The sequence below is a fragment of the Budorcas taxicolor genome, chromosome 11 (assembly GCF_023091745.1).
Source record: "Budorcas taxicolor isolate Tak-1 chromosome 11, Takin1.1, whole genome shotgun sequence".
In the NCBI taxonomy this organism is placed as follows: domain Eukaryota; kingdom Metazoa; phylum Chordata; class Mammalia; order Artiodactyla; family Bovidae; genus Budorcas; species Budorcas taxicolor.
Genome location: NC_068920.1, coordinates 33,392,947 through 33,416,545, shown reverse-complemented (window position 1 = coordinate 33,416,545; position 23,599 = coordinate 33,392,947). Strand labels below are relative to the sequence as shown.

General features: G+C 45.7%; 1 protein-coding gene and 1 pseudogene across 1 annotated transcript; both read right to left on the bottom strand.

Annotated features, from left to right (window-relative positions):
• Window positions 1-3,396: 3,396 nt before the first annotated feature.
• Window positions 3,397-4,854, bottom strand: LOC128056506 (pleckstrin homology domain-containing family A member 1-like; annotated as a pseudogene).
• A 2,461-nt stretch (window positions 4,855-7,315) lies between these two features.
• On the bottom strand, window positions 7,316-21,981 carry LOC128056553 (butyrophilin subfamily 1 member A1-like). The gene is made up of 9 exons (XM_052649339.1): window positions 21,897-21,981; window positions 19,558-19,905; window positions 15,361-15,642; window positions 15,044-15,244; window positions 14,750-14,770; window positions 14,629-14,655; window positions 13,533-13,559; window positions 8,396-8,422; window positions 7,316-7,986 (listed from the first exon to the last, which is right to left on the bottom strand). The coding sequence occupies exons 1-9, from the start codon at window positions 21,979-21,981 to the stop codon at window positions 7,316-7,318; spliced, it is 1,689 nt and encodes a 562-aa protein (XP_052505299.1).
• Between the last annotated feature and the right edge of the window lie 1,618 nt (window positions 21,982-23,599).

Sequence of the window (23,599 nt, the reverse complement as noted above, 5' to 3'; positions counted from 1 at the left end):
TTCTTCCATGTCCACTTCTAACTGTTCCTTCCTGACCTGCATACAGATTTCTCAAGAGGCAGGTCAGGTGGTCTGCTATTCCCATCTCTCTCAGAATTTTCCTCAGTTTGTTGTGATCCACACAGTCAAAGGCTTTGGCATAGTCAATAAAGCAGAAGTAGATGTTTTTCTGGAACTCTCTTGCTTTTTTGATGAACCAACAAATGTTGGCAATTTGATCTCTGGTTCCTCTTCCTTTTCTAAATTCAGCTTGAACATCTGGAAGTTCACATACTGTTGAAGCCTGGCTTGGAGAATTTTGAGCATTACTTTGCTAGCATGTGAGATGAGTGCAACTGCGCAGTAGTTGGAGCATTCTTTGGAATCAGAATGAAAACTGACCTTTTCCAGTCCTGTAGCCACTGCTGAGTTTTCCAAATTTCCTGGCATATTGAGTGTAGCACTTTTGCAGCATTATCTTTTAGGATTGGAAATAGCACAACTGGAATTCCATCACCTCCACTAGCTTTCTTCGTAGTGATGCTTCCTAAGGCCCACTTGACTTTGCATTACAGGATGTCTGGCTCTAGGTTGGTGATCACACCATCGTGATTATCTGGGTCATGAAGATCTTTTTTGTATAGTTCTTCTGTGTTTTCTTGCCACCTCTTCTTAATATCTTCTGCTTCTGTTAGGTCCATACCATTTCTATCCTTTATTGTGCCCATCTTTGCATGAAATGTTCCCTTGGTATCTCTAATTTTCTTGAAGAGATCTCTAGATTTTCCCATTCTATTGTTTTCCTTTATTTCTTTACATTGATCACTGAGGAAGTCTTTCTTATCTCTCCTTGCTATTCTTTGGAATTCTGCATTCAAATGCGTATATCTTTCCTTTGCTCCTTTGCCTTTCACTTCTATTCACAGCTATTTGTAAGGCCTCCTCAGACAACCATTTTGCCTTTTTGTATTTCTTTTCCTTGGGGATGGTCTTGATCCCTGCCTCCTGCACAATGTCACAAACCTCCATCCATAGTTCTTCAGGTACTCTATCGGATCTAATCCCCTGAATCTATTTGTCATTTCCACTGTATAATCATAAGGGATTTGATTTAGGTCATACCTGAATCATCTAGTGGTTTTCTCTACTTTCTTCAATTTAAGTCTGAATTGGCAATAAGGAGTTCATGACTTGAGCCACAGTCAGCTCCTGGTCTTGTTTTTGCTGACTGTAGAGAACTTCTCCATCTTTGGCTGCAGAGAATATAATCAATCTGACTTCTCTACTAACCATCTGGTGATGTCCATGTGTAGAGTCTTCTCTTGTGTTGTTGGAAGAGGGTGTTTGCTATAACCAGTGTGTTCTCTTGGCAAAACTCTATTAGCCTTTGCATTGCTTCATTTTGTACTCCAACACCAAATTTGCCTGTTACTCCAGGTATTTCTTGACTTCCTACTTTTGCATTCCAGTCCCCTATAATGAAAAAGACATCTTTTGGGGGTGTTAGTTCTAGAAGGTCTCGTAGGTCTTCATAGAACCATTCAACTTCAGCTTCTTCAGCATTACTGGTCAGGGCATAGACTTGGATTACGGTGATATTGGATGGTTTACCTTGGAAATGAACAGAGATCATTCTGTCGTTTTTGAGATTGCATCCAATTACTGCATTTCAGACTCTTGTTATCTATGATGGCTACTCCATTTCTTCTAAGGGATTCCTGCCCACAGTAGTAGACATAATGGTCATCTGAGTTAAATTCACTCATACCAGACCATTTTAGTTCGCCGATTCCTAAAATGTTGACGTTCACTCTTGCCATCTCCTGTTTGACCACTTCCAATTTGCCTTGATTCATAGACCTAACATTCCAGGTTCCTACGCAATATTGTTCTTTACAGCATCAGACCTTACTTCCATCACCAGTCACATCCACAGCTGGGTGTTGTTTCTGATGTCAGTCCCATCGATTTTCTGTATCACAGCATTAAGTCATCATGGTACTCTCTGACTGTTCTCACTCAAAGTTTTTACTCTGCCTCCTCTCCTCAAACTTTCTCCTCAGACCTTTTCATTCTTCAAAGATTCTTCCTCACTGATTTCTCTACTCCCAGTTTCTCCTCATAATTTTTTCTTGCAAGTTTCCCGCAAGAGACTTTTCCTCATAATTTCACCTCACCACATTTTCCCTTCATGTTTTCTTTTTCACTTCATTTTCTTCTCACATTTCCCCTTCAACATCTCCTCCTCTCACAAGTTCCTTGGCACCGACTTATGAGCTTACACTTTCCTCTCAGCCTTCTTTACCTCAAAATTTGCCCCCACTGTCTTTTCTCCATCAGTTTCTTTTCACCATCTTCTTTTCTCATATTATTTTCCTCATGTCCTGCTTTTCTCACAATTTTCTTCATCGCCAACATTCCTCATAGTTCCTCTTACAACTTTACTGAGCTTCTATCAGAGTATACAAGGAGGGAAAATGATCATTTATATTCATCCAATAAATATTTATTAATTAGACATATATAACAGGAACTATAACCCCAGACTTTGGGGATAAATGTCCCTTATGAGACTTACACTCTGGAGGAAACTCAGGCATCAGTCAAGTAGTCAGGACTAAGTGTAAACTGAAATAACTGCTACAAAATCAAGAAAAGAGATTCTGTGAGACCAAATAATGAATGCATTCCATTTAGACTGGAGAGACAGCCTGAGCACCAACTGAATGAAAAGCAAAAAACCATGGAAAGAACTCAAGGGAGAGGGTAAGACAAAAAATAAATTTGTTTAATTTATGGTTACCAAAGGGGAAACTTAGTGAGGGGGGACAGGAATAAATCAGGAGCTTGGGATTAGTATACATCCTCTATGCAAGACACATCACACACCTTGAGATCCAGAGCATCAAAAATGGTTATAATTTCAAAATTGTCCACACTGTAGTATAAATTTTACAGCACACAGACATCATGAGTTTAGATATCTTTGGCAATATTTCATTCAATAATATTAACCAATAAGAACGTGTAGAAATTGAACATCTAATAGGAAGTCACAGTAGCATTTTTAATACAACCAAAATAATAAGCATTGTTCATGTTTTAAATTGTGAAATATTTTAATTGTCCAATTCATTAGGAAAAAAATGTCACACACTTTTATCACCCCAGTGAGAACAAAGCTTCAGACAGTTGATACTGAGACACCTTGGGCTTTTTTCTTTTTTTTTTTTAAAGAAATTACATTTAGTTAGGCCATTCCCTAGCTTCTTGGCTTACCAGCTTATAAACAGTACAGCAACAAGGCAGGATCCTATATGCATTAAAACCCATTTCTCCTTTATCATCTTTGGTTGGAAGACTCATGAAAGGACACTGAGAGCTGATAAGGCATATCAGGCTACATGTGTTTCTACCTCACACATCACTGACTGGAAAGCTTGCATTATCCAAGCCCACAGGGTCATAATTTTGTTTCTGAGGGCCATTTTTCTTTGCGGTTTCAGCAGAGCTTGTTCAGTTACTTTGGAAGCTGGTTCCCTTGGAGAGACAGTCTAGACCTTGAAGTTCCATGGCTTGAACTTGGCAAGAGATTCATAAAATCCTAGCTTCTCTGTGGTAAAACTTGAGATCAAAGAGTAGAGTTGCTGCAAGAGGCTGTGGAATGTGGGGTGGCTGCTGCACACTGACAGAGTAGAGAGCGTATTTAGATTTGGAAAGACTGTTAGAATGCTCCTGCAAAGAGGAGAAGTGGTCAGACACAGGCAATCATTAGCAATAAGATTAGTTAACTCAATGTGAGACATTATTCTAGGGGACGCTGATCTGCCAGGTCCCGCTGTGCTACAATGGCACCTGAGGCTGCTTTAATCCCACTGTGCATTTCTTCAGGACTATCAGCCTGCACATAGAAAGTGCCAGAGGATGTTACAATTTCAAAGAGTTTGTCTCTCATTATTACGTCACTTGGTTTACGTTCCTGGACTTTATGAACCTCTTTAAGTGGTATTACATGGAGAGGTTCCTTTTCCACTTCAGATCTAAAATAACCTGTTGTGTTTTTATCCAGTTGAAAATATCTTCTCTTCCAGTTTTTCATCACTGTTCTCCGTTTTACACAATATCCAGCTTTGATAACTGCACTACCTGAAGGTGGTTTAGGAGTAAAGTAAGGAAGATAGATTTGTGACCACTTCAAATTATTTCTGTCAATAGTTTCACCACCTTCAGTTGCTTCTTTTTGAGCTGCAGTAATGATGGCCACACTACCAACAGTGTCCATTCTGTAAGACAGTTTCTTCTTCCCACATTCACCTTGGTGACCTGTTATCAGAATGAGGCTGTGAGACTGACTGCTTTGATATTGTAATTTTTAAAGATTTGTTCAACACATTTATCCATTCTACTAGGTCCTGCTAATCATTGGCTTGTAGGAAATAGTTCTTCACCCCTGCATTCATAACTTTGAAATGTAGGTAAATTAGAGAACTTCCCTGTTGCTCAGACAGTAAAGAACCCTCCTGTAATGGGGGAGAACCAGGTTCGATTCCTGGGGCAGGAAGATCCCCTGTAGAAGGGAATGGCTACCCACCCACTCCAGTATTCTTGCCTGGAGAATTCCATGGACTGAGAAGCCTGGCAGGCTACAATCCATCTGATCACAAAGAGATAGACACAACTAACACTTTCATTTTTTTTTAATGGCTCCACAATTACCAATCCAGAAGGTAGTTTTTGCAGATTATCCATGTATCATACAAAACTATCTCCTCTAGTATCCAGTATGAAGTACCTCCAAAGAAATTTCACAATCTATTCATTTTCTTTAATGTCTGGAAAACCACAAATGCGATTCTGATGATCCACGTAAGTCATTTCTAAGCTTGACCAGCACTCTTGGTCCCTCAATTCTCACAGCTTGCTTCAACGCGCTCTCAGAATCCGTCCCACTAACCCTGCCCAGGCCCGCAGTCCCACAGGCACTGAGCTGCCTGAAGCAGCCTGTGTTTTTCCATTAACCATGACCATTGGACTTGGAAGTGCAGAGGGGCAATACAGTGATAAGGGGCATACAATGACCATGGCTCCAGCTCTTGGTCAAGTTCAGTTCAGTTCAGTCACTCAGTCGTGTCCGACTCTTTGTGACCCCATGAATCGCAGCATGCCAGGCCTCCCTGTCCATCACCAACTCCCGGAGTTCACTCAGACTCACATCCATCGAGTCCATGATGCCATCCAGCTATCTCATCCTCTGTCGTCCCCTTCTCCTCCTGCCCCCAATCCTTCCCAGCATCAGAGTCTTTTCCAATGAGTCAACTCTTCGCATGAGGTGGCCAAAGTACTGGAGTTTCAGCTTTAGCATCATTCCTTCCAAAGAAATCCCAGGGTTGATCTCCTTCAGAATGGACTGGTTGGATCTCCTTGCAGTCCAAGGGACTCTCAAGAGTCTTCTCCAACACCACAGTTCAAAAGCATCAATTCTTCAGTGCTCAGCACTCTTCACAGTCCAACTCTCACATCCATACATGACTACTGGAAAAACCATAGCCTTGACTAGATGGACCTTAGACGGCAAAGCAATGTCTCTGCTTTTGAATATGATATCTAGGTTGGTCATAACTTTTCCTCCAAGGAGTAAGTGTCTTTTAATTTCATGGCTGCAATCACCATCTGCAGTGATTTTGGAGCCCCCAAAAATAAAGTCTGACATTGTTTCCACTGTTTCCCCATCTATTTCCCATGAAGTGATGGGACCAGATGCCATGATCTTCATTTTCTGAATGTTGAGCTTTAAACCAACTTTTTCGCTCTCCTCTTTCACTTTCATCAAGAAGCTTTTTAGCTCCTCTTCACTTTCTGCCATAAGGGTGGTGTCATCTGCATATCTGAGGTTATTGATATTTCTCCCGGCAATCTTGATTCCACCTTGTGTTTCTTCCAGTCCAGTGTTTCTCATGATGTACTCTGCATAGAAGTTAAATAAGCAGGGTGACAATATACAGCCTTGACGTACTCCTTTTCCTATTTGGAACCAGGCTGTTGTTCCATGTCCAGATCTAACTGTTGCTTCCTGATCTGCATACAGATTTCTCAAGAGGCAGGTCAGGAAATCTGGTATTCCCATCTCTCTCAGAATTTTCCAGTTTGTTATGATCCACACAGTCAAAAGCTTTGGCATAGTCAATAAAGCAGAAATAGATGTTTTTCTGGAACTCTCTTGCTTTTTCCATGATCCAGCAGATGTTGGCAATTTGATCTCTGGTTCCTCTGCCTTTTCTAAAACCAGCTTGAACATCAGGGAGTTCACAGTTCACGTATTGCTGAAGCCTGGGTTGGAGAATTTTGAGCATTACTTTACTAGCGTGTGAGATGAGTGCAATTGATCAAAGCTTTTTGCAATTCACCCTGCCTCCGAAAATTCTCTTCTTCATTTACATCTTAATTCAGATAGCAGTTCTCTTATTTCTAGCTGATGTTAACAGAAATGAAAAACCTAGATCCATCTCCTTAACTCTTTAAATGAACACAACACAGGTTTTTTACAGGTAACAAAAATTTACTGAAATTAAGGGGAAACTGGTGCGTGCGTTTTATCTATTCCACAACAGAAAATACAAAAAGTAAAATATTAGACTCCTTAAGACTCTATCAGCCAACCATTTCCCTGGAAATTTTTGTATGGCCAGCTTTTCTGATTTGATAGTGTCCATCCTCCAAAAAAAACTGGGGACCAACCATCACTCTCTGGGTTCTATTTAACAAACTCAAATTGGATAAAGTAACACCACCAGGCTTCCCTGGTGGCTCAGCCTTAAAGAATCCACCTGCCAATGGAGGAAACCTGAGTTCAATCCTTGGGGCAGGGAGATCTCCTGGAGAAGCAAATGGCAACTCACTCCAGTATTTTTGCCTGGGAAATCCCGTGAACAGAGGAGCCTGGTGGGCTTTAGTCCATGGGGTCACAAAAGAGTCAGACACAACTTAGCAACTAAACAACAACAAAAACATTAGTCTGCAGAGTAATTCAACCTCTCATCACTTAGCATATCCAAACAGTATAAAAGCTTCATGAAATATTTTTCATTACTAAAAGAAAAAGTGTCCCATAGTAAACTTCAGGCTACCCCCAAACCAGCTCAGAGAGTCAACTTTTGTAATCTGTCACCTGAGCATATGGCATGAACTGAAAATTCTCATAACCACAAGCCCAAGAGCCTGTCTCCAGAGCAGGAGGGGGAGACCCTCAGCCATCCAGGCTGCACCTCAGGGGCCTCTGTCACAGGGAGTCTGCAGCTCCAGGAAGAGGCACAGTGAGGGTCCAGGAGAGTGACCAGCCCTATGGGGACACAGCCTCAGGGTTGCAAGGGAGCAATGGAGACTCAGCCCCTGGAGGACCATCAGCACCAGAGCCTGAGCTGAACCCCGCCCCTGGGAGGCTCACAGACTCCTCCAGAGAAGGATTGCTAAGGGGAACAGGGAGCCCCTCAGACCCTCCCACCTCGGAGCAGACGGTCAGGGACACGTCTCCTAACCTAATCATGAAGTATGGAAAGAGGGTCTCAGAGAAGGAAGTCTGAGGGAAGGAGAAAATGTGGGAGCCATCAGTCATGTTGTAGAAGGAGACATCCCCTTCCTGGTGGTCCAGGAACACCCCCACCCTAAGCCTGGGGTGGGGAGCCTGCATGAGGGATAGCGGAGTCTCAGGTACAGTAAGGGCACAATATCCTCTTTCATATCTCCCCACAACCCAGAACCCTCTATCTGAGGACTCCACGTACCAGCCTTTCCTGTTCACACCTTCCTTACAGACCCCCAGGGCCCACTCGCTTTGGTCTCCATCCCTGATCTCCACCTCCCAGTAACAGCGCCCTGATGTGATGCCCTCAAAGCCCAGTACACTTAATTTATCTACAGCATTCACACAGGAGGCCTTCAAGGTCACACTTGTGTTTTCATGAGAGATGACAAGGTCTGAATGGGCAGATCCTGGATCCAGAGTGACAGGCCCTGCAGAGAAAGTTATCTATCATTCAAGATCCTCCCCTCCCCAAGAACACTCAACCACCCCTCAACCCAGAATCTCAGCTGCATGGAAGGAAGGCTAAGCACCCTGACAATAGGTACTTGTGATTCAAGTCGATGGGCCTCCAAGCAGGAATAGGACCCACGAGACTGATTTCAGGGTGCAATATGTCACAGAGCCCTTGAGGACCAGCCTGCTCTCCAAGGGCTGAAGGATGTCTATTTAGCGTTCAATATCAGCCAAAGTCATCAGCCCCACCTGTGTGTGACTATCACCACCACATCCCACCCCACACTATTGATGGTGACAGCATCTATGTCACCACTGAAAACTGAAGGCGAGGCCACAGGGACAGCAGTAGGAAAATCCAGAAAAAAATACAAAGTCACTCACATTCCTGGAACTCCTCCTTCCGCCAATCTACAAGGAAAACACAGGTTTCATATCAGGGGTTTGTAGAGACTGTACATATCAAGGTCAGTGCTTAGTATCATGAAGCATACTTTTGAGAGAGTTATAGGGGAAAATGTTTTGGAAATATTCAACTGACGCATGTATTTCTTTTCATAAACACACAGAGAACCATCATGTTGCAACCTTACCATGAAGGCAAAGCCATAAATCTTTATACTGAGGGGTTAAGAGGCTTGATATCAATCTAAACAAATTGCCTAAACTTCACTATAAAATAACATTTTCTCCAGTCCTTAGCCAGACATCCTTAAAACTAAGTTTTCTGGAGAAAGAATTAGGGAGATCAAAATTTCCAAGGTTCGTAAGCAATTATGAAGAGCTAATTGAATTGAGCATGCAGGTTACCTCCAAGTCAGTGGTAGAATATAACTTAGCTGAACCAAACTCAGAGAATGACTATAAGTCATTAGTGAAGAGAATTTGGGATACAGCATCAGAGAAATCTTGCTCAGTTAGGAGACAATGGAGAGATTTCAAGGAAAGGAGAGGGATGTTTGAAGTGATAAAGACAGACATGCAGTGAGAGGAAAGACACCCATGAATTCTCTTCTGCTTTTTGTAGGGTTAGTGGAACAAGAACAGTTCTACCTGTGAAGGAAAACCCAAAATATTAGATCTAGTCATCTGCTTCCCCCTATAATTGCCCAGAGAGGTTGTAAGCTTCCAGGAGAACCACAAGAGGACCCCAAAGATGTCCATGTTCTAAACCTCAGACTGTGTGAATACACTGTGGTAAAGGGAAATTTACAGATGCGATTAAGACCCTTACGATGTGACCAAGGGTCAGGGGGCGATAACCCAAATACCTAGCCAAGACCTGCTGATCCTCGGCCAGCCCCAAACCAAGAATCTTAAGGACCAGATCAGACTAGTGTCCCCCGGGCAATGGCCTGATATGACTAAAGAAGAACATAAGGATCCCTTTCCCAACTGACCCAAGGCCAAATAATTCCTTCCAACTTCCATACTCGCTTTTGGAAAAAAGAAAGGAAGCTCAACAACCAAAGCAAAGCAAACCCTATATGTCATAAGACGCTGAAATGTCTGCACAGAGCTGTTGCCTCCAACAGGGTGGAGAATCAGGAACAAGATTAGAACATTTGTGGAAATTAGTAAATGGCTCTTTTTTTTTAGCCATTTTGAGGTATAAAGTTATTACACCATTCCTACTTAATACAGGTTCATGATGAAATTGACATTCCTTTTATTTGCCTGATGGAAATAAGATCACATAAAGCAGCCTAACCCATGTGACCCTTTGAGAAAAAAATGAACTTTCATTTATTTGTTCTTCACCAAGACACTAGTTGATCCTTAGCTATCTATACCACAAATGATAGAGATTAATAACAAGAAAAAGAGGGAGGAAGGAAAAAGAGAGTTGGCATTTAATTGTGAGACTCCACATGTATCAAGTGTGATGCTATTCTTCACTTAATTTCTACAGCAAATCATTAATACAATTTTTTCCAATTTTATGAATAAAAAGAGATCTGACATTTGACCACCTCCCACTTGACACTTGTCAATATAAAAACTGATTCTAGCTTAATGGGGTTTATCCTTACAAAACAAAAGATTACACAAGGTATGTATTAAAACACATGCTTTTTAATCTAGTAGGTAAGGGAAAGATAGTAAAAGAGAACTATCTGATCCTCATATTTAACATAAATCCCAGGGTGAATCAGTAAGAATCCCTCAGGTGGGATCCTAAATCCTCACGCATCTAGCTCCCAGGCATTTTCACCCTTGGCTTACCCTTCTCTGTCTCTCACGATCTATATTCCTGTCTGTAAACAGAAACATTCCAATCAGAGAAAGGGTATGCTGCATGGGTTTACAGGGTACAGATCAAAGCTACAGGGTTCTCAGAACAACGATACATTACATTAGGATGCCCCATACCACACTCCTGCCCTAACCACTACAGGAAGGTTGAGATGGTCTCATTATCAGAGGCAGACTGAATTACATGGTTACTTTGTTACTGCTGCTAAGTCACTTCAGTCGTGTACAACTATGTGTGACCCCATAGACAGCAGCCCATCAGGCTCCTCTGTCCCTGGGATTCTCCAGGGAAGAACATTGGAGTGGGTTGCCATTGCATGAAAGTGAAAAGTGAAAGGGAAGTCGCTCAGTTGTGTCCTACTCTTCCCAACCCCATGGACTGCAGCCCACCAGGCTCCTCCATCCATGGGATTTTCCAGGCAAGAGTACTGGAGTTGGGGTGCCATTGACTTCTCCGACATGGTTACCTTAAAATGACTTAAAAACAAATATGCCTTTATTGAAATTTCTTAAGAGATATCAAGGAGTTGATCACACTTTCAGTTCAGTTCAGTCACTCAGTCGTGTCCGACTCTTTGCGACCCCATGAATCGCAGCACGCCAGGCCTCCCTGTCCATCACCAACTCCTGGAGTTCACTCAGACTCACATCCATCGAGTCCGTGATGCCATCCAGCCATCTCATCCTCTGTTGTCCCCTTCTCCTCCTGCCCCTAATCCCTCCCAGCATCAGAGTCTTTTCTAATGAGTCAACTCTTCGCATGAGGTGGCCAAAGTACTGGAGTTTCAGCTTTAGCATCATTCCTTCCAAAGAAATCCCAGGGCTGATCTCCTTCAGAATGGACTGGTTGGATCTCCTTGCAGTCCAAGGGACTCTCAAGAGTCTTCTCCAACACCACAGTTCAAAAGCATCAATTCTTCAGTGCTCAGCACTCTTCACAGTCCAACTCTCACATCCATACATGACTACTGGAAAAACCATAGCCTTGACTAGATGGACCTTAGACAGCAAAGTAATGTCTCTGCTTTTGAATATGCTATCTAGGTTGGTCATAACTTTTCTTCCAAGGAGTAAGTGTCTTTTAATTTCATGGCTGCAATCACCATCTGCAGTGATTTTGGAGCCCAAAAAAATAAAGTCTGACACTGTTTCCACTGTTTCCCCGTCTATTTCCCATGAAGTGATGGGACCGGATGCCATGATCCTCGTTTTCTGAATGTTGAGCTTTAAGCCAACTTTTTCATTCTCCTCTTTCACTTTCACCAAGAGGCTTTTTAGCTCCTCTTCACTTTCTGCCATAAGGGTGGTGTCATCTGCATATATGAGGTTATTGATATTTCTCCCAGCAATCTTGATTCCACCTTGTGTTTCTTCCAGTCCAGTGTTTCTCATGATGTACTCTGCAGAGAAGTTAAGTAAGCAGGGTGACAATATACAGCCTTGACTTACTCCTTTTCCTATTTGGAACCAGGCTGTTGTTCCATGTCCAGTTCTAACTGTTGCTTCCTGACCTGCATACAGATTTCTCAAGAGGCAGGTCAGGTCGTCTGGTATTCCCATCTCTCTTAGAATTTTCCAGTTTGTTGTGATCCACACAGTCAAAGGCTTTGGCATCATCAAGAAAGCAGAAGTAGATGTTTTTCTGGAACTCTCTTGCTTTTTCCATGATCCAGCGGATGTTGGCAATTTGATCTCTGGTTCCTCTGCCTTTTCTAAAACCAGCCTGTACATCAGGAATTTCACGGTTCACGTATTGCTGAAGCCTGGCTTGGAGAATTTTGAGCATTACTTTACTAGCATGTGAGATGAATGCAATTGTGCAGTAGTCTGAGCATTCTTTGGCATTGCCTTTCTTTGGGATTGGAATGAAAACTGACCTTTTCCAGTCCTGTGGCCACTGCTGAGTTTTCCAAATTTGCTGGCATATTGAGTGTAGCACTTTCACAGCATCATCTTCCAGGATTTGAAATAGCTCAACTGGAATTCCATCGCCTCCACTAGCTTTGTTCATAGTGATGCTTTCTAAGGCCCACTTGACTTCACATTCCCGGATGTCTGGCTCTAGATGAGTGATCACACCATCGTGATTATCCGGGTAGTGTAGATCTTTTTTTGTACAGTTCTTCTGTGTATTCTTGCCACCTCTTCTTAATATCTTCTGCTTCTGTTAGGTCCATACCATTTCTGTCCTTTATCGAGCCCATCTTTGCATGATGCAAAGATGGGTTCGATCACACTTTATGCACCTAAATAACTTGCACACCGTCTGTGTGCTCCCCAGCAAACCACAATGGCTATGACTTGTGGTCTCTCTTCCACCACTACAAGCCACTCCATCTCTACAAGACAAATCTCAGACACGGCACTTCCTCCTCCTCTCCTCCTCCCTTCCTCCTTCTGGTCTTGTCATCCCTGATTTGTTTCCCACCATTTCTCTGTGAAATGATTTTGTCTCCTCTACATTTCTTCTTTCCCAATCTTGGTCCATGGCCCCTAATATACCCAACCAAAATTAACCCATCAGCAAATACAGAATTCTCTGAAAAGGAAGATCATGGTTGTTACATTTTTGTCCCTGTCACACAAACATAAACACAAGATTTTGAGTAGAACTTAAGAACGTTCATAGACCCTTACCCAAGGAGCCCAGAAACACCCCATGGTTTTTGGACCCCAGATTCAGAACACCTACTCTACAGCAACTAATTCCTCAGCAACCAAGAGGCTTGGAGGATGAAACCCAGCCTGGACACAGAGTCAGAGCATGAGGGGGTAGAGAGAGGATCAGTATCTCAGAGGACCAAGAGAAAATAGGAAAAACAAAACTAGAGCCAAAAAAGGAAGGAATTTTGAAGCAAGACAGATCAGGAATCAAGGGCCCCCTTGAGAAGAACTGAGTCCTGAGTAGGCAAGCATGACTTCTGAAATCTTCCAGAGATGAGCAATTCCTGATTCACACAGTCGTTCCCTGCTGCCATCTCTCCTCACCACTGACCCCTCCAATGTCACTTTCACAAAAAGAAGTCCCAGTTGCACCAGGTGTTTGGGGAGGGTGCTGCTAACCCTGACAGTGCCTGCAGCAGAGCACGGGTAGGATGGAGGCACATCTGTGTTCTGAGGAGTCCCTGCAGTCTCCAGGTGGAGGCTACGCAGGTGATAAGAAGACCAAGGACACCTACCCCACCCTGCTGTGGGGTCATCTCATGGAGAAGGGGGCAGAGTCTAGGTTGGGGAGGGGAGGCCACAGGAACTCAGATCCACTTACCTGCATACAGCTGGGCCTTCCTCCAGGCTGAAAGGGAACACACTCTGGTGAGACCTCAGCCAGAAGAAACCTGCTCAGTGTGAAACTATTGGCCCTTGCCTCCCCTCTGCTCCCCTCTGCTCTGCCGGTGAGACTAACCTGGGGGAGAGGCTGGAGAGGAGGTAACCTCCAGCCATGTGCAGAGAGCGGGTGTGGTGGGGAATCCGCTGGAGCACAGGTCAGGTGGCCTGCACACTCCATACTGACTTCCACCACTGTCCCACTGCTGCGTGTGATGTTTAGCAAGTCACTTAGCTGTTCTTGCCTCAAAACCCTCAAAAATTTTTATTCTATCTATATTCACTTTTGCTACTAAGGGTCAAAAATTCTACTATGTGTGAAAATATTTTAAGGAGTAAAATAGAAATTATTATATAATTTTAAGAAAGCATTATTATATTCAGTTTTTTTCCTGGAAAAAATAAATTTGCGAAATAACTTGATATGGGAACTACTTTAAGAAGTGAGATGAGCTCTGTGTAAAAGTGGCTAATCTTTCTCAGATGAAATATTGCTAGAGATAAACACTATTCAGGGGTACTGACAGTTCATTCCATGGCTATTCTGTACATGGTCATTTCAGTTCTCCCCATAACTTTTTGATCATCACCCAAAGAAACTGGAGGGAATGGACTCCTTGGACAGTGTTTTGGGATGGAGATAGGAGGTCAAACTCCTAAACTTAATCAAGCTGGTTATTTGTATAGCTCCTTTAATGAAATCTCACAGCACATGACTTTTGCTTCTGGGTACTGACTGAAAACAAGATGCACAGAAGGATAGTAAACTATTAATACGGTGGGTCAGTCGGGGTTGGAATAAGACCCAGGGTGCATGATAGACTCTGGGGTCATCATTACACCCAGGATCCCAAGAAATGGGTGGGAACCAGCAGTCCAGATCTGGGAGAGCCCATGCATGGATTCTGCCTCCTAGAAGCTTCCACTTCTGTCCCAGGGAAGCAGGTCCACATTTCTATGCCTAGACAGAATGGAAGAGAGGGATGCCTTGGCACAGGTAGGACAGGAAACCCAAGGACACCTGGAGAGTCACTCACCAGCCAGATAAGCGGATTTCCTCTTCTCTGAAAGGCAACACACAGGAAATAGGTGAGCTAAGAACCAGACTGTCTCCTATGAAGGGGATGCGGAGAGCTTAAGAGGAAAAGCAGAACTTACCAAGTTCTTCCTGAAGTTTAGCTGAAAGAGAGTAAAAAAAAAAAAAGCCATGAACTCTACTCCCTAAAAAAAATAATCCACAAATACCACCTCTCTGTTTGTAACCTCTGAAGAAGACGTTCCAACTACAGACCCATCGGAGCCTCCACGGCTCCAGCTGTCCACCCAGGTCTCCCCAGCCACCTGCTCTGGACTGGGATATCCGCAGAGCCCTGGACTCAGGCCCTGTGGTCAGTTCCTCCCTCTCAGCACCAGCTGCCACATTCACCAGCCTTGACCCCTGTCCTGCCTTACCTGCGTCCTTCAGCACTTCCTCCTTTGTCCGACAGTCCTGCTCTCTAGTCTGGCACAGAGTCTCCTTTTCTCGCATCTCCCGCACCTTCATGGAATGTTCTCTCTTGGTGTAACACCCAGCCCCAAGGAGCAAGATCACCAGCACAGTCAGGCTCACCGAGAAAGCCACCTTCCAGGGAGAGGCCTGGGGGAAGAAGGGCTCTGCAGCCCAGCCAGACACCCTGTCAGGGCCCCCGCCAAGGACAGCCCAGCCTGGAACACCCAGGAACACCTGGCCCCCTCCTCCAGCCCTGCTGGAAGCCAGGAGCCCATCTGACCTGGGATGAAAATGGCCATGGCCTTCTCCTGGCCCAGGACAGGGTTGAGGATGGAGCAGGTCACATTCCCCACAGAGCTGTCTCGCACCACCAGCGCCGCCTCCATGCTGAACAGCCCTTCAGCATCCTGGGTGTGGGCCTCGGAGAACGCCAGGAACTTCTCTCCGCTGACGTCTCTCCACTGCACCTGAGGCTTCGGGAACCACCCCGAGGCTGTGCACACCACGCGGACCCCATCTTCCTCAGGCCCTGTGATGCGCACCTGAGGGGCAGAGCCCACACCTGTGGGAGGCAAGATGCAGAGCCCAGGGACCCAGCAGTGCCTACGTGTGCACAACTCCAGGGGGCGCCCTGCACTTGGCATTCTGGGGGCTCTGGGGGCTCTGGGGGCAGCCTGATCCCACAGGGAACAAGGAGGCGGCCTTGCCTCGGAGAACAGAAGGAAGGAGCATGGGGACCCCCAGGGTTTCAGAGGGCTGGACCCCTTCTCCCCAGTCATGCAGATGGAAGGGCTGATGCCATGTAAACAGGGGGAGGAATGTGGTCCCAGGTCCACCCTTATCCTGGACTCTCCTCACCTCACACACTCCCAGGGCGTCTGCTTCCACACCCACTGCCTCTCTTTGTAAATCACCACCAAAATTAAGTCATCTAACAACTCTATGTCCTGAACATCCCTTCCTCTTATCCACAGGTTTACCTCTACCCAGATTCCTCACATATACTTCCAACTCATGATTCTAGAACTGAATATGTGGTTTGGCCCCATCTGTGATGGATTCTGTATAAAAATATTGCCAACTCTTCACTCCCCTTTATATCCAGCTCCCTGTCGGCCACAGTTTTTGGTGCCTCCACACTCTGCCTCTGGGCCAGTCCTGTGACTCAACTAGCCACTAAGAGATTAGGTCACATGACTAGGTTGTAAAGTCCTTGTGTTGTTGGGCTGCTCTCCACCAGGGGAAGGACATGTTTGCTCTAGTACAGCCTTTCCTGCTGAAACTTTCCTAGATCAATCAATAGCCAGTTGAACAAATCCACATGAACAGACCCAGCAAAGGTTCTTATGTGACCTCCTCAGCTGACTGTAATGACAAATACGAATTAAAAATAACAGGCTCATTCTCCCTGTTGAAAATAAGGGCAGAGATTCCCCTTCCCTTGTTTTTCTTAGAATATTTATTTGAGAAAACCTGTAATTGTAGGTATTTTCTCCCCAGTTTTAAATGTATATAAATCCTTTTTGAGAACTACATAAGAATTTTGACCCAGGAATGTCTTTCACTAGGACCTAGGAGCCATCCGTATATATAAAGTTCAAGGGAAACAGCACCCCACTTTCCCCTTCCCTGTGGGAGGGTAGGAGCCCAACTTCAGCCATCACCAAGTTACAAGGTGTAAAAATACCTCCTGTCATAAACACATAAGAATTTGTTTTTCCTCTGGCTTAAACCAGTTAGCTAACATGGATGGTCAGCTCAATTGCCAGGAAAATTTAGAGTGAACTGTGTGACAGATGGTGCTGTCAAGTCCTCCGACATGAGGAATAGTTATTGTTCTTCTTAAAAACAAGTATGTAATGGATTGTATCTGCTTGGCTTTATAAAAGGGGGGAGATATCTTTCTGTCTTTATGATCTCTTAGTCGATTGCCTGTGATGTCTATCACATACTGGTTGAATGCCCATTCAGTAATAAAACTGTGTTCTTTCTCCACTAACTGTGAAGATGATTTCTGGGTTGGGAGATTTTGTTTTTGTTTTGTAGCCGACATGGCCAAAGAGGTATGAATAAACCCAGATAAGATTAATCAAATACAGCCCAAACTAGCTGCACTCCCTTCATGCCTGAATTAAATAAATGGTTACTGTTATACGCCACTGTGATCTTTGTGACTCTTTATTACACAGCATTATCTTGACAATAGATAACTAACATACATAAAGCAAAGAATCTTGCCCAGCATCCAATTCTACAAGATTCAAGTCATTAACCTCTCAGTCACTCACTGACAGTACTCTCTGAAAGGAATTCGGGGTGAAAATACGGTAAGGCACTCTGTGCTTTGGAAAAACAGGCCCCTTAGATACTTAGAGATATCTCAGGAAAAAAATATTTAGTGAACCTAGATTCTTGCATCTTCCTGCTGCTGCTGCTGCTGCTAAGTCGCTTCAGTCGTGGCCGACTCTGTGCGACCCCATAGACAGCAGCCCACCAGGCTCCGCCATCCCTGGGATTCTCCAGGCAAGAACACTGGAGTGGGTTGCCATTTCCTTCTCCAGTGCATGAAAATGAAAAGTGAAAGAGAAGTCGCTCAGTCATGTCCGACTCTTCGAGACCCCATGGACTGCAGCCTACCAGGCTCCTCCGTCCATGGGATTTTCCAGGCAAGAGTACTGGAGTGGGGTGCCATTGCCTTCTCCGCGTCTTCCTAGAAAAGTGCTAATATTGTTAACTGAGATATCTGATCCTCGCGACAAACAGTAACATTTTACCAAAGTGTACTCTTGACTTCTGGGCTTCCCCAGTGGCTCAGCAGTAAAGAATCTACCTACAATGCAAGAGCAACAGGAGACGTGGGTTAGATCCCTGGGCTGGGAGGATCCCCTGGAGGAGGAAATGCCAGCCCACTCCAGTATTCTTACCTGGAGAATCCCATGGCCAGAGGAGTCTGGTGGGCTACAAGTTCATGGGGTCGCAGAGTCGGACACGACTGAAGCCACTTAGCATACTAAGCATGCTTGACTGCACTTGTTCCCTAGCCAAAATCCTGTATAAACTGGCTTCTCCCCCTGCCTCATTGGAGCAGGTTCTCAGAGCTACTGAGAAGCTATTTCCTGGATTATATACCCCTCAGTAAGACCCTGAATAAAACACAGCTCACAGTTCTTAAGTTGTGTGTTTTTCTTCAATCAACACACATAATTTTCAATATTCTTACCACTAAACAACAAACAGCCAATGCAAAACCCTAAGAGTTTCTGCAGTCTCCTCTCCCCCCCAAACTCTGTCCACAAATACACTCAATCAGCTTGCTCTACTTTCTAAACATCACAGATGTCTGATCCCCTCGTCCCTCTATGTGATCCCATTGCCTCTTCTGGGGGTCAGCCTGTGGACCTCGTAACTACATCCATGCCTTCGGCCTGGCTCACCTTTCATTCACAGCTGACCAAAGAAATCTCCCAGGAACTGCCCTGTTGAAAATTTCCTCAGTGGTGCATCAACATCCATAGCACAGCATGCAAAGTCTTCTACAACCTAGCATCTACCTGGCCCCTCAAATTCCTCTCCTCTTCCCCCCAGCTTCCACTGTCTGTGCCCCTCAGGGACCACACACTGCAGCACCAAGGACTCTGGTTAACTGCTAGCGACTGCAATCACCACACTCTATCTCCTCTCTTCTCTCTTTCTCTTCTTTCTTCTCCTCTCCCCTGACTTCTCATATTCCAGTGCATCAACCTCAAGGGCTCTTTGCAGCCTGATCTAATGAACTCAGGGGCCCCTTTCAGTGTACATTACCTGCAAAATTCTCCTGACCACCAGAGAGAGCATTAATCAATCCTTTCTCTGTGCACCCCGTGCCAAGAACATATCTTTATTCAATTGTTGTCATCTCTTACAACCCTCCATTTACTCATCGTATCAACCACAAGGGCTTCCTGCTCCAGCCACTCCTCCTCCAGTCACACTCCTCCAGCCACACTCCTGCCTCAGGGTTTCACGCCAGGTGTTTCCTCTGCTGGGAACTCTGGTCCCACAGATATCTACATGGCTAAATCCCTACTTCCTTTGAGCCTCTGCTCAAATTGTCAGAAAATCCCAACCCAAAGCCCCACATAACACAAGCCCACCCCACCCAATCCTGATCCCCTTCCACTGTTATATTTGCCCTTTTATCATAAGTATTAATACTTACCACCTCCTAATTTCCTCTATAACCTATTTGTCAAAGTATTTATGCACTGCCTCTAGAATATAAACTCCACAGAACAGGGAACATTGTTTGGTTCACTGATGCATCCCAGGTGCCCAGAACAGGATGTGACATAGAGTAGGGTTTTAATATGTTTGTACCAAAAACTGGAATGAGTGGATGAGCCTCCTGTTCCATATCTATAAAATGAGGGATTGATTGCCATTATCCCTGAAGTTCCTCCCAACTCCAATACTCCAGGATCAAAAATAAGTCACCAACCTGCCACCTTCAGCTCCAAATTGGCCTCTTCGTAGAAGCCTCCCTTTTTGAAGAAGCAGGTGTACAGTCCATCATCATAAACATGGACATTCTGGATACGCACGGCAGCTTCTCCCTGATTGAGGAGGTCCCTCACCAGCGAGGTCCGCCCTGCGTAAGGAACCATCTGCTCCTCTTTCTGTTCGAGTCGGTCTTGATAGATGAACACGGCTTCTGAAAACCTGGAGCGGAACCACCTCAGCTCCATGTCTTCGGCACTCATAGCTGGAGATACACGACAGGGTAGCTGGACTTCCCCGCCCAGCACTGCCACAATGGGGTCTGGGGGAGCGATCACGGTGAACCCCTCTGTGGACACAGACACAGGAGTGAGAGAGGAGGAGACACAGAGGGAGCACGGAACACACGCTCAGTGTGATGGAAAGCCCCGGGCAGGCTGGGGACAGGTGTCGGGTGGGATGAACCCTGACCTGATAGGTTGAGCTGTGATGATTCTAAATTTGAGCTAGACTGATGATAATTTTGTGACCCAGAAAAGATGTCAAAGACAGTCCCTCATCCATCTGTATTGCTGTCTTCACACCCTTCCATGGAAAATTCTAGCTCAATGGTTTCCACCTTCAGCATGCAGCAAAATCAGCAAGAGGGCTTACAAAACCGCAGTGGTGGGCCAGCACCCCCAGAGATTCAGTAAGGTCTTGGGTGGGCCCAAGGATGTGCATTTCTAAACTATTCCAAGATGCTGGTACTGATGTTCCAGGGGCCTCACTTTGAGAAGCACAGCTCTATCCTGCCCTTCTTGGGCAGGACTGAACCCTGACCAAACAGAATACCTGTGGTCAAAGCCAAAACTCCTTGATCATTCAGTCACATCCTAGTATAGCCACACTATTCTATTCCAGAGCTAAATTTATCTCTGTTCATGACTTTCTCCCCAGCTCAAATGTGCACTAAAAACTAGACACAAATACTGTTTCCATTAAAAGCCTACCTTCACTTTTTTCACCCACAAGTGCCCATTTTCACCCCCACTGACATCTCCTCAGAGCCCTTGGCCTTCTGAGGCCTGGAGGATGGGCCATGACCTGACCCTTGTGCAGGACGTCCCTGCTGGATCTACAGAGAATGACTCCTCAGCTCCTGAGCTGCTCAGAGTTGATCTGAGTCACCTTGGTCTCTCACCTGGAGGGCGACAGTACACTGGCCTCCTTGGGTCTCCTCTCCTCACTCCCAAGTCTGCAGCTCTTTCCACCTGTAAACCACGTCCCCACTCTGCCCAAAGCTTTGCCGACTCTCCTCAGTCCCTTCAGTGGACCAAAGGCCTGATGGGGATGACACCCAGGGCTTCTGGACCCAAGCTCCTACTTCTCGCCCTCTCCTTCACTTTGCTCTAGCCAAGACTTGCCTCCACAGTCCCTTGAACAATCCAGGCCCACAGGCAGCTTTTCACTGGCTGTTCTCTCTTGCAGAAGCCATGCTTCCAGTGGAACCCTCACAGGCTCACCCCCTCCTCCAGGTTTTATTCTTATCTCACTGTCTCACTGAACACCTCTCTGAACACTGCTGCCCACTTCCCACCTCCACATGCCTGACTGCCCTCTACCCCATGATGCTTCACTGCTTCTCCTCTCATTGCTTATAAAAAAAACTATTCATTACACTGCTTTCATGCATTTATTGTTCATGGTTCCCTGCTACATTGTAAGATTTTACAAAGACACGAATCTGCCTGGTTTGTTCATAAAAAGCACCTACCACATGTTCAATACTCTGTAAATATATGAGAAATGGAAAGAATTAATTAATGAATGTGTTATGTAAAATCAAGATACTACACAAAAAAATGAGGTGAAAGATATTGTCATATATGCCATAGTTGAATTTTTAAAACATGATAAACACCTCATTGGATAGCTATCAAGGCATTTTGATATGCCTTGAGGCTTAAAGACTTATAAGGCTTATAGTCTTTATACTGAGGCTTAGTGAAGTCGTTCAGTCATGTCTGACTCTTTGCGACCCCATGGACTGTAGCCTACCATACTCCACTGTCCATGGGATTTTCCCAGGCAAGAGTACTGGAGTGAGTTGCCATTTCCTTCTCCAGAGGATCTTCCCAACCCAGGGATCGAACCCAGATCTCCCACATTATAAGCAGACGCTTTACCGTCTGAGCTACCAGGCTTGAAGACTCTCAAAAACTGAATGGCAATTACTGGTTTGGGGAGTATCATAATTTTTCTAGAGAAGAGGCTTTTGAAACAGCAACCCACTCCTGATGGAGAGAACCAGCCCAGCTCCCAGGAATCCACACAGGAAGAGGGGTGGGGTATACTCACGTGCGAAACCCCCAGTGGGCAGCTGCGTGAAGAGGAGCAGAGAGATGAGGTGGCAGAGCCCAGAGCCGCGGGAGAAGTCCCCCATCTCCTCAGTGCTGGGGAGACACAGGGCAGGAGGCAGACCCAGGGCTGGCCCAGAGCTCAGGGACCCTGGTGGGGAGGAGGGCTCAGGGCCAGAAACAGTCCTGTAGGAGCAGAGCCCACCACTGGATCCCTGGGCTGATGAGGTGCTGGGCTCCCCACAACCCTGCCACCCAGAAAGCACTGAGCCTGGGCTCCTCCCAGCCCTATGGAAGCCTCTGTGGGGCTAAACAACCACAAGGTTTGCTTGGGAAAAACGCCCTCCTTCCCTTCCCACCCAAATGGCACCTGCAGCCCAGCCCACCCTGCCAGAACACCAGGTGCTTCCTTTCCCAGCACTGGGGGCCCTGAGCTGGGACCATCCTGCATCTCCCCATTATTCACAACCACCAGTGACGCCGGTACATCAGTTATGTACAGAGACCCAGGTTCAGCTCCTCACTGTGAAGTACAGGCCAGCTCCCACTTGGGGCCCCACAAACACCCTCCTCAAGGGGACTGTGGGTCCTTCAGAGGCACTGTGTGCTGCCTCTGCTGCTGGATTAGCTCACCTGCATTTCAACCCCACCCAGCCCTTTCCTGCAGGGACCAAGGACAAGGCCCGTATCCAGGTGCCCAGTCAGTCCCCACAGACAGCTTAATCCTCATCCGCATTCAATTTAAAGAAGATTTCTGCATTGGGGTTGGAGATCCCAGTGGAAACAGAGCAGCCAAAGAGAAAAAATGAGTCCTCGTCAGAGAAAAGACCCCAAAACACTAAATGTTTGAGGCAGGGGAGGAGGCAGCTTAGGGTCCTGGGAAGGACAGATACTAGGGGCTAAGCGCTGATCCTCCACCCAAGACTGGGCCCCTGTCTGCCAAGTTTCTCAACCATCTTCGTGTTATTCCTCTTCTGCAAAATGAAGATATTAACGGCATTTCCATCTCAAGGTTTTCATGAGAATCACATGAAATTATATTTATAGTCACTACATGGAATTAGAAAACAACCTATTACTAGCAAGTGCTATAGCCGTAACACTGAAGCAAATGAGTGAAGGCACACCCCTCACTGTGGTGGTCCTGGGTCTCTCTAGAGCCCCTCCACCATCCAGCACCACCCACCCTGCCCCCAGCCCCGCCACCTGCTCAGCCTCTTCCTCAGCCCTGCTGCTCCCTGCCTGCTCTTCTTGCCCACAGTGTCTTCAAAACCCACTTACCTGCTCTGAAAGGCCGGGACTTCAGGAGCGCCTCTAAGCTCAGCAGCATGAGAAGGTTCAGGGACCCTGGCAGACCCCAAATCTGCCCTCAGAATTCGCACCTGAAGTTAGTCACTCAGAGCCCCAATGCTGGTCCAGATCCAAGTCTGAGTTCCTCGTGTCTGGGGGCAGGTGGTCCCAGGAGAGTGGAGAAGCAGCAGAGCCTGGCCCAGGGGTGTCTGCAGAGACTGGACCATGGGACCCTCGGACCCTCGGAAACGATCCCGGTCAGCTCAGTCCGCCCTTCTCTGGTTCCTTCACTATTGGAAAGTGAAACCTGGAAAAAGCAGTCCCCGCAGACTCTGCCCTGCCCTCTGGACAGTCACTCAGTTAACAAGAAGGAAACAGCACGATCGGAGCAGCAACAAGAGAGTGGATTCAAGT